Source organism: Capricornis sumatraensis, chromosome 3, assembly GCF_032405125.1.
Source record: "Capricornis sumatraensis isolate serow.1 chromosome 3, serow.2, whole genome shotgun sequence".
NCBI classification, from domain to species: domain Eukaryota; kingdom Metazoa; phylum Chordata; class Mammalia; order Artiodactyla; family Bovidae; genus Capricornis; species Capricornis sumatraensis.
The window spans coordinates 124,316,217-124,328,220 of record NC_091071.1 but is presented as its reverse complement, the minus strand read 5'-3'; the positions used below and the strand labels follow the sequence as shown (position 1 = coordinate 124,328,220).

General features: G+C 42.4%; 1 protein-coding gene across 4 annotated transcripts in view; it reads right to left on the bottom strand.

Annotated features, from left to right (window-relative positions):
• Positions 1 to 12,004, bottom strand: part of MYO1B (myosin IB) — a 193,934-nt gene that overhangs the window by 154,928 nt on the left and 27,002 nt on the right. For all 4 annotated transcript variants that reach the window (XM_068968255.1, XM_068968256.1, XM_068968257.1 and 1 more), the window contains exon 2: positions 3,976 to 4,119. In XM_068968255.1, coding sequence (XP_068824356.1) covers positions 3,976 to 4,110 — 135 coding nt within the window. In that variant the 5' untranslated portion in view covers positions 4,111 to 4,119. The remainder of the gene's footprint in view (positions 1 to 3,975; positions 4,120 to 12,004) is intronic.

Below are 12,004 nucleotides of genomic sequence, written 5' to 3'. Positions count from 1 at the left end.
TGATCTAGAGCTGCAAAAGCTCTGAGCAGAGACAGAGTTCTGAAATCTGAGCCACACAGCCCTCCATTCACGGGCCCCCTTATCAACCACAGCATGAACAAACAAATGACTGTTCAATATGCTTGCATGCTGGATCACGCAAGAACATCACACACTTTTACAGAATGAAATAAAGCCAGGAGACTATGACAGGGACTTAAAAAAAAACCTGTATCTTTCTGGGAAAGAATTAAAAAACAAAATGAAATGTAAGATAGTAAAATATCACATGTTATTAACTTGGTCTTTGATACCATGCTAAACAGTTTTGTAGCAAAGCCACGTACAAAAGCAAAGCAGAAATATCAGAATAAAGGCCAAAAAAAAGATTTCCCAAGGATGGTATATACAATTTGTGGGGTTACAGACGTGGGATGATCAAATTTATTGTCCTATATTTTTTGTTAATTACAAAACCAATACATGCTTGACTTAACAAATCCTATAATACAGAGGCCTAAAAGTAATAACATTTCCCTGTCCCTGTATCCCATCCCCTCCCCCAACTAAAGTCAACATGCCTAAACCCACCCACACTAAAGTTAGTACGGTACTAAAGTTAGCATGCCTTTCTCTTTATTCATTCAAATAAACAAAGAAATCTGTATGCAGGTCAAGAAGCAACAGTTATAACTGGACATAGAACAACAGACTGGTTCCAAATCAGGAAAGGAGTACATCAAGTCTCCTATATATTGTCACCATGCTTATTTAACTTATATGCAGAGTATATCATGAGAAACGCTGGGCTGGATGAAGCGTAAGGTGGAATCAAGATTGCCGGGAGAAATATCAATAACCTCAGATATGCAGATGACACCACCCTTATGATAGAAAGTGAAGAGGAATTAAAAAGCTTCTTGCCAAAGTGAAGAAGAGAGTGAAAAAGCTGGCTTAAAGCTCAACATTCAGAAAACAAAGATCATGGCATCTGGTCCCATCACTTCATGGCAAATGGATAGGGAAACAGTGGCAGACTTTACTTTTTTGAGCTCCAAAATTGCTGCAGATGGTAACTGCAGCCATGAAATTAAAAGACACTTACTCCTTGCAAGAAAAGCTATGAAAGCAGAGAAATTACTTTACCAACAAAGGTCTGTCTAGTCAAAGCTATGGTTCTTCCAGTAGTCATGTATGGATGTGAAAGTTGGACTATAAAGAAAGCTGAATGCCGAACAATGATGCTTTTGAACTGTGGTGTTGGAGAAGACTCTGGAGAGTCCCTTGGACTGCAAGGAGATCCAACCAGTCAATCCTAAAGGAAATCTGTCCTGAATATTCATTAGAAGCGCTGATGCTGAAGCTGAAACTCCAATATTTGACCACCTGATGCGAAGAACTGACTCATTGGAAAAGACCCTGCTGCTGGGAAAGATTGAAGGCAGGAGGAGAAGGGGATGACAGAGGGTGAGATGATTGGATGGCATCACCAATGCAATGGACATGAATTTGAGTAGGCTCTGGGAGTTGGTAATGGACAGGGAAGCCTGGCATGCCGCAGTCCATGGGGTTGCAGAGTCAGACACGACTGAGCAACTGAACTGAAAGTTAGCATGCCTTTCTTTTTATTCATACAAATATACTAACATGTACATATCATATACCTCCCATCTTTAAAAAAGTCATATAACACACATTACCCTATAAAAGCTACTTTTTCCCCCCTTTTTTGCTTAAAATAGAGAATGCCTAGTGTTGGAAAAGAGTCTTGAGAGTCCCTTGGACTGCAAGGAGATCCAACCAGTCCATTCTAAAGGAGATCAGTCCTGGGTGTTCATTGGAAGGACTGATGTTGAAGCTGAAACTCCAATACTTCGCCACCTGATGCGAAGAGCTAACTCCTTTGAAAAGACCCTGATGCTGGGAAAGATTGAGGGCAGTAGAAGTTGGACAACAGAGGATGAGATGGTTGGATGGCATCACCGACTCAATGGACATAGGTTTGGGTGGACTCCAGGAGCCGGTGATAGACAGGGAGGCCTGGAGTGCTGCGGTTCATGGGGTCGCAAAGAGTCGGACACGACTGAGAGACTGAACTGAAGCCTCCAATATGATGTGTGTTTAAAGTTACAAAATGAAGGCAAATATCATGGAAATGATAGGTCCAAAGTATCATGGAAAACATTAATTATATGAATATCTGGAAGTAGAAAGCAATTTTCTGCTTTTGTTTTATACTAGAAAGAAGATTCCTAAAATAGTCAGAAAATAAAATTATGTAAGGCTGAAACCCAGACATTTCGTCTGCTAAAGACTCATGAATGTTAACACTTGGCATTTTGTTTAAAAGGAGACTGTTTTATTTTTAGTGGGTACAACAAATCAGGTATTTGAATGCATGTAATGTTCTACTCTCCATCCTATTCTCAATTCACCTGAAAGGGAATTCTGCTTCTCAGAGCCAAAAAGAAAAATGATCAGCTGCCTTAGGTTGGGATATAACTGATTTCTCCTATCTCCACCTGAAAGACCAATGTTTAAAGTCTGTCTTTTATTTGCTATCAGACCACACTTTCAATTAAAGCTGCAGAGCCGTGCAGTTTTCCCACCTGAAAGCTGATATAGCCTGAGGAAAGGTGACCCGGGGCCTCAGTACCCAACCAAACCACACCTTCCCCCTGTTATAAAAGCAACAGCATTTTATACCTCGTCCACCTGAATCAGCAGTTTACATAACTGCATCTCTGAACTTAGGTTAGGAGCCAGTTACCCAATTAATATTCCAAAGCAGTACCCACATATCTCATTGTTGTTACTGTCAACCTACCCCTATCTCTAATACTCAAATCAAGAAAGAGGAAAAGTTCAATTCCCAGATGGTGACTCCTATTTCATTAAGAAATTAATTATCCAACGTTATCCTTGAAACATGATTGCTACCTGAAAAGGAAAGCTATATGAGACATAAAATATAGCTTTGCATATGATTTTTTAAAATATATTAGTTTCACAAAAGTTACAAATCAGTTATGTTCTCTCCTTTTATTTATTTATATTTCTTCCTATTGTTTGCACACTAATAGGAAAACATAAAGCATGTCTCAATAAACCAATTCATATCCAGACACAGAGACACTATAGAGTGGAAGAAATAGAACTCAAAGGTGATGTAGGTTCTACCAAAACTACTTCTACCCAATCCACTGGTTTCCTTCTCAGCTGCTGGTACAGGGCATCACTGCCCCATTTCCTTGGTTTAGTTAACACCATGTCTCTATCTGCGCAGATGCAAATTTCTGTGCTTTCTGCAAGTTCCCAAAAAGCTGCACATAAAAGCATTTGTCATTTATATTGTAAATATATTTTAAAAACTCGACAATGTAACACTGTGAAATCCTTCACAGAGAATTTTTACAACATAAAATTTCTATCACTGAATATATTTCTATGTTTTCATTCCTGTGCCTGACATGATACTTTTGTATAGCAGGACATGTCTATTCCCAAATCTCCAGAGACCAAATACATATTCATAGCTGGTAATTTGCTCCTGTCTCTACTAACTACAAATGTCAAGAAGGTTTCTCTCTCTTTTGATAGTTGACTGACTTGCATTTCAATAAGTGGTTTCTTGAAGGTTAGACTACTAATCTTATGTAGGCATCCAAGACACTTCTGGATTTCAAACTTCCTCCTGAGCATATGTCCCTCAGAGGGCAGAATGTAGTCTTCCACTTGATTCTGAATACCATCAACATCCAGCGCAACACTCTGCCTGGTCAGCAGACATCATGTGTGGAAAGAGACTCACGTGACTCTCATCAACATTACTCACGCACCAGTGAGCAAACACAAACTTCTTCCTGAGGGTATCAACAAATACCTCTGGACTCCAATAAACACACTGAAAAAAGAAGAGTCTGAGGAAGAGAAGCCCACTCCGCACCATAAAATGCAAAGTCTAAACTCCCCAGATGACCTTCCGTGCACACTCACATATATCTCATTGTGGTCAAAGCGCTTCTTGAGGTTGTCGATGACGGTGTCCTCATTGAGAGGTTCTAAAAGAACCATATCTCCAACTCCAATCATATTGTCCAGCAGTGACGTTTTCACCTCCATCTTGGCCATTGTCTCTTGCTGTAGGAAAGAAAGAGAAAGGGACAATTTAAATGAGCAAGATTAGTTCAGATAGGTTCTTGGCATCAATGGAGAAATGAAACACTTACCTCACCTCTGTTGTAACCTCTCCTTTCCTACAACCTACATCAGAAGCCTAGGGGGTGGAGGGGGTGGGGAGAAGGCTGCAGTCACTGCCAAGCTGCTAGAAGTCCCAACTGCCAACATGCCACCACAGATGAACCTCCCTCCCAGTCATCATCAGCCCAAGCAAAGTCCATCTACCGAAAGAGCCACTAGGTAGCCAGGATTGCTGTTTCCTTCTTTTTAGATCATTGCCTCTTCCCAACCAGAAGTTGCAAAACACTAGCGAGAGAACCCACCCCTTTCTACCAGCCCTTGCCTACCAATGTCAGACCTGAACCCACAGAAACCTGCTGCCCCAAGTGGCATCACCCAGTATTCCATGAAGAAATGCAAAATGCCATTTTCCCAAAAAATATTGTGTTTAAAATGATGTTAACATTTACGGAGTACTTGGTGCATACCAGATGCTATCTCAAGAACTTTCTGTGCATCAATGAATTTAATTCTCACAATTCTATGAGGTAAATTGTTATCATTATACCCATTTTAAGACAAGGAATCTCAGAAAGGTTAAGAGATTTTGCTTATGATTAGTTAGGACTATATTACATTTATGTGTTAAAAGAACAAAATCACCACTTATAATACTACACCTATGAGGAAAAATTTCATTCCAGGAGTCAACACTGACTCATATAGAAAAAAATACACCCCACTTGAAAATCAGAGGTTGCCTATGTAATATAACCTGCCAAGAATGACCTCAGTATTCTTAATGCTCATTCCAACAGACACACTGCTAGAAGAGCAAAGAGACATTACTTTGACAACAAAGGTCCATCTAGTCAAAGCTTTGGTTCTTCCAACAGTCATGTATGGGTGTGAGAGTTAGACCATAAAGAAGGCCGAGCACCGAAGAATTGATGTTTTTGAACTGTGGTGTTGGAGAAGACTCTTCAGAGTCCCTTGGACGATAAGGAGATCAAACCAGTTAATCCTAAAGGAAATCAACTCTGAAAATTCATTGGAAGGACTGATGCTGAAGGCTAAAGCTCCACTACTTTAACCACCTGATATGAAGAACTGACTCACTGGAAAAGACCCTGAAGCTGAGAAAGACTGAAGCCAGGAGGAGAAGAGGATGATGGAGGACGAGGTGGCTAGATGGCATCACCGACTCGATGGACATAAGTTTGAGCAAGCTCCGGGAGATGGTGAAGGACAGGGGAGCCTGGCGTGCTGCAGTCCATGGGATTGCAAAGAGCCAGACATGACCGAGTGGCTGAACAACAACATTAAAAAAAAAAAAATTTTAAGTGTGTACTGAAAAGCCAAAAAAGAGAGAGTAAGAACCAGCAGCAAGGCTCTCCAATAAACAAAAGCAACCAATGCCAACTACACCTGGAATAAACAGCCTCAGGTATTGCTAAAACCCAGCGACAGTCGCACCGAGAATGGTTTCACATACCTTGAACCAGGCCAGATTCTTTCCAAATAAACCAGGTGGAGGAAGGAGACCTGTCAAGCTCTATGGATGCACAGAAGCCAGAGACAGGGCTGGGCCCACATTAAGTCTTTGGAGACTTGTTCAGGAATAGGAACGTGAGTGCCCAAACTGTCGCAATAAATTAACATTTTAATCAAATTTCAAGTTCTCAGACTTGAGAAATGCCAAAAGCAATCTAGCAGCGATACATTACATGTAATTTGGCAGATGAGGGAAGAAGGCTTAGGGATTAAGGGGAAAGTCAACCTGAGAAGAGTTTCAAAAATAACCACCTCAACCCAGCAATTTGAATTAAGTAAAGAGGCCGAATGGGAACTCTTTGCCCCAGGGTAGATTCCTGTATATAAAGTCTATTTATGGAAACAGCTACAGAAAGACAACAGCTTCGTGGCAGGTAACAGCAATTAAGCAGCCAATCTTTCTGTGTAATTAAACCTGCTTCACCATCATTTCAAATATGAGTTTCAAGCGAGAGTATGGGTTCTAATTTTTACACTTCTTTCCCAACTTTATAATCAATCCGAAGGGCAAGGGCGGAAGAGGGCAAAACAAATGCTGTTATAGGCAGTGGGTAAAAGGGAAAAACTCTTAAAACACAACTTTTGCAAATCAAAATACCACAATAAAGTAAACCAACTGAAAAGGTGATACCAACATCCACTTAGTCCAGCCAGCACAGTTTTGTTTCATACCAGTTTTTCTTTTTTAGCATCTAGGTTTTCTGGGGGAGCAAACAGTGATACCCTCCCCCACATTCTCATTCTGGTGAAACTGGAACCCTGATAAAATGGCACAGAGATACTTCCTATCTTCACACAAATGGATTGATTTCCCTGACTACCATCTCCAGGCCTGGTTGGGTCACTCTGACATCTCAACAAAATTAGCCCATATATTTCGTTCAGCCGAAAGAAACTGACTTGTTTCTTCTCTGAAAGAGCAACACTGACTACAAGAACAAATTTCAGAATGACTTGCTAACTCAAGGTTTCCATAAACTACCAGAAGAATCCACACGAGAATACATGGAGAGCACCAAGGACACTTTGTGTTTGATGCATACAAGCTCACCACCTGCACCCTTCCCAAGACCCCCCAGGGGAATCCACGTTGTTCCAAGGAAGCCACTTTCATCTCATGTCCAGGAATAGAGCGTGCGATCTAGACTGTGACAATGAACACATTTCCATCTCCCAGCCACGAGAGCTGATTCAGCGCCGGTCATCTAACTGAGCCTGAAGCTTTGGCCTGGAGTATTAGGACAAAGGTTCCATCTATCTCAGGGTGGCATGAGTTATAGATGTGGTACTAGGAATTGCTGAGACCATGACTGCTTTTGGAGCCTCCCTGGTAGCTCAGATGGTAAAGAGGCTGCCTGCAACGCAGAAGACCCGGGTTCAATCCCTGGGTCAGGAAGATCCCCTGGAGAAGAAAATGGCAACCCACTCCAGTATTATTGTCTGGGAAATCCCATGGACAGAGGAGCTTGGCAGGCTACAGTCCATGGGGTCTGCTTTTATGAGGGAGCTGGTCTGAGGAGGAAAACAGTACACAGAGGAGGGCAAGGAAAGAAAATAACCCAGTGACATCACAAACCTCCAGAAAGGTTTGCACCTGAAGCCTGCCACACAGCTCGCAAGTTTTCAGTCACAGAGGCCAACTAAGTCTCCTTATTGTCTAAGTTGTTTGAGTTGGATTTTCTATTACTTGCGACAGAAAGCATCTTACCCAATAAAAGAAGGTGGCACAAGGAAATAGAATGTTGTAAATAACACACTAAAGAGCATGAACCGGCTAAGCCAAGGCCGCAAGGGTGGAGGCATGAGGACCTACTTACTAATTTGGACTGGCAAGATCACCATTGATATTTAACAGAGAAACAGGTGATTAACGGCCTGTTGTGCCTTAAAACATGGACCTTGTGCTTGCAACTTTTGAGAATGTAAGAAAAAAAAATCCGATGCTAGAGTATGTGTGGGCTACTCATTGAAGATCTACAAGAAAGCTGTAAAACTAGCCTGTCTGAAAGCCAGAGGGGAGAACATATGATTCTAAGAGGAGTCACTGCCTGGAAGCAGGAGATGCAGAGAAGTCCGCTATCCCAAGAACCAACTATTTCATCTCTACAGCCCGAGAACAGGATAGAACACCCACCGTGAAGATGGAACGCAGGGGAATTATCACCCACGCTACTGCTTCCTAAGCTTCTTAACTATTCCCAGGTGGATTCCATTCACCAAGAGCTAAGGCCAGGTTCAACTGCCCAGAGACAAGTTCTCAGATCGGGTTCTAGGTCCAAAACCTTAGGGGTTGGTAGTATGTCTGATTTTTATTGGGACTTCCCAGGTGGCACTAGAACCTGCCTGCTAATGCAGGAAATGTAAGAGACAGGGGTTTGATCCCTGGGTCGGGTAGATCCCCTGGCGGGCTATAGTCCAGGGGGTCACAAAGAATTGGACAAGACTGAAGTGACTTAGCACGCACATACTGTTTTTTATTAGTCCATGGAAGCAGTAAACCTTGAAAGCCAACACCATTTTTAAGGAGTCTGGCTGACAATGACGAGTGCTTAATCCTTAAGACAATCAACACCAAGACCTCCAACTCATAAAAAAACCTAAAAACAAGAACTGTTAAAACATGACAAAACCATCATTCCCTACACTCCACTTTAGATGAGGCCACAGAAGACAACAGGCGAGAGAAATCTTCCTGATACCCTCTGTGGAGGGGCAGTGATGTTTTCAGCCACACAGGGAAGAGCTGCACGATGCTGGCTGGAGCACTTCATTTTCTTAAGCCGAAGCACGGAAAGAAAGGCATATGTGAGTGCTGGGCAGCCACAAGAGGAGCCAGAGGAGACATTCGTCTTTTTTCTTTTTTTTTTTTAATGGAGACACTATCCTGTATACAATCCTATTCCAGTAAAGAATCTGCCTGCAATACAGGAGACCCAGGTTCAATCTCTGGGTCAAGAATATCCCCCGGAGAAGGGAATGGCAACTCCCTCCAGTATTCTTGCCTGGATTCTCCAGGACATGGACAGAGGAGCCCAGTGGGCTAGTCCATGGGCTAGTCCCTGGGGTCTATTCTTCAGTCCATGGGGTCGCAAACAGTCAGTCACAACTGAGCAACTATCACACTTTTACTTTTTTTCCCCCTTTCGAGGAGTCCAAGTTACCTTATGACAAGTAACTAGTGATAAGTAATGCCCAGTTCTCACTACAGAATTCGAAGGAGACAGACATGCTTTCTTCATCCCCAAAGAACATGGCCTGCATGCATGCGTGCGTGCTAAGTCACTTTAGTCGTACCCAGCTCTTTGAAACCCTATGGACTGTAGCCCGCCAGGCTCCTCTGTCCATGAGATTCTCCAGGCAAGAATACTGGAGTAGATTGCCATGCCCTCCTCCAGAGGAGCTTCCTGATCCAGGGATCAAACCAGTTTCCTACATCTCCTGCACTGCAGGCAGACTCTACCCACTGAGCGACCTGGGAAGGCCAAACATGGCTTATGCACAGCCAATCACATCCTCCTATGACCAGGAGTCCTGGGACATGATGATGGCTGGTGGTTATACTCATTGCTCACTGCATGACAGCAGCAGCATGAAGACCAGGTGGTTCCTGTGCCCTGGCTTCTTTTATGGATCCTGCTGCCCAGTCCCCCAGTCTTTCGGAGGTTCCTGCCTACCTTCTAAGCCTGTATCCTTCCTGGTCCTCTGACCTTTCAGCAATTCTGTGAGTTCCTACATCCTTTCTGCATTGCACCCAACCAAGATCCTTGACTGACTTGAACACTAAGTACTGTGCCCAATATAAGTATTAAACCACTGTTCGATCTTCAATATTATGTGAAGCTAATCTTTTTCCCCCAACCTTGGAGAAAGCAATCCACCAAATACAATGACTGGCGGAGCCTTTAGGGGGCCACTTAGGCAGGACCTCCACCTAAGGGCACTGGTTTAGCCCAGCCAGAAGCTCACCAACTGATAATAGGTGACTCCATGGCTGCACAAGCTCTTTTCACCTGTTTGTCCATCCAAGAAAAACAAAATACATGTTCACAACCATTCTTTCCCCCACTTACTCTCATCTCAAAAACTTACCACCTATATTGCAGTGTATATCAGTTCATTTACTGGCATATTTTGCAGCATAAAAATACCATTTAAAATCTGAAAAGCATCATTTCAAAAATCCCTCAAAATCCAAAAGAATGAAACATAAACATCCTACAGCATTTTAAAATGCCATCTATAACCTAACATTTATATATGAGTAGTCTACCCAGCCCCAACCTTAAATTACAAGTCACCTACCACGTTAATGTTGTCTATGCCTGGGGATGTCAAGACCAGCATTCCCCAAGCCAACAGCCCCACAGAGACATGGCCACACCAGACAGTAGATCCTTAGGAAGAGCATGGCCATTCTACTATTGACATCAAAACAGCAACACTGAAAAGTTATTCCAAAGTAATCGGTAATTTAATTACTAAATAAGAGATGTATTTTAAGCTGAAATATATTATCTGTTGGTCTCCCAGTTACTCAAAAGCCTCAGAATGCCACAGATGAGAACAAATGTGTATTTTTAAGTTGAAACAGTTTTACTGTAGAATTTGAAAGAACATTCTCAAATCAGAGCTGAGCTGGGCAATGGTTCACAAGAATTAACATTAATTTATGAACACAATTTTAAATTTGAAGAAACCTTGGACTACAAGCTGCTGCTGCTAAGTCACTTCAGTCATGTCCGACTCTGTGCGACCCCATAGACGGCAGCCCGCCCGGCTCTCCAGTCCCTGGGATTCTCCAGGCAAGAATACTGGAGTGGGTTGCCATTTCCTTCTCCTATGCATGAAAGTGAAAAGTGAAAGTGAAGTCATGTCCAACTCCTAGCGATCCCGTGGACTGCAGCCTACCAGGCTCCTCCATCCATGGGACCTTCCCAGCAACAGTACTGGAGTGGGTTGCCATTGCCTTCTCCGGGACTACAAGCAAGTATTACATAAAACAGATAAACAACAAGGTCCTACTGTATGGTACAGGAAATTATATTCAATATCCTGTAATAAACCATAATGGAAAAGAATATGAAAAAGAATACATATAAAACCGAATCATTTGCACACCAGAAACTAACACAACATTGTAAATCAACTATGAAAAAAAAGTGTTTGTCGTTCAGTCGTGTCTGACTCTGCAACCCCATGGACTGTCATCAGCCAGGCTCCTCTGTCCAAGGATTCCTCCAGGCAAGAATACTACAGAGGGTTGCCATTCTGTTCGTCAGGGGATCTTCCCACCCAGGGATCGAACCTGGTTCTCCTGCATTGCAGGCAGTTTCTTTACCATCTAAGCCATTCAACTTAAAAAAATAGTAAATAATGGAAATTTCCTGGCAGTCCAGTGGTTAGGACTCTTAATGACACTTTCACTACCATGGCCTGGGTTCAATCCCTTGTGGGGGAACTAAGAACCTGCGAGTGTCCCAGTATGGCCAAAAAAATAAATGATTAAATAATAAATAAATTTTAAAATGTGAAGGCATTTCTTAAGCATAGCCATAAAAGCCACTTGCAGGAAAACTTAATGAAAGCAGGTTATCTACTGCTCTGGTAACTGTAAATGAGGACGTCTGAAATACATCTATTATAATATATATCAGAAGCAGAGCCTTTGGGGAGTCTTCTTACCATAGTAACCACTGTTATTTGACTCGAGTTCCCCTCATTAACCTCCTTGTGCTGTAGTCTTGTATGCTTTATAGCCCCTTTTCTGGAGAATCAGCTCCACAGTGTCAAGAATCACCCTTATTCATCTTTATCTACCCAAAGGCACAGTGCACAGCCTCTGGCACATGGCAGGCATTCAGACAAACACAAAAGGAAAACAAGTATGCAAATTTATGGTTGACAACTGAGTTGTTCAATAGTGCACATTCTCACAGCTGCCATCCTGGGTTGGGTGGTTCCTTCCCAGCCGACCAGAAGGCAAAATAATGACTGTGGCTTCAAGCCACTTTGATCCATTCCTCTAAAAACACAATACTATCAACAAAGGACAGGAAACAGAATTGAGCTATTTGGCTCCCAAAGACATCGCTAATGCTTTTAAGGATAACCTGAGAAACACATTTAACTAAGAAAACAAGGCCAATGTGGCAGGATTTCATGAATAAAGTAAAATTCAGCAAATCCTGATAGCAAAACAAAGGCAAAAGAGAGGCCAAGTCTATAGGACGTGGTTCAGTACCAAATATAATGGGCTAAGTGATTTAAAAAACCCTGAAACTTCCTTCCTGGA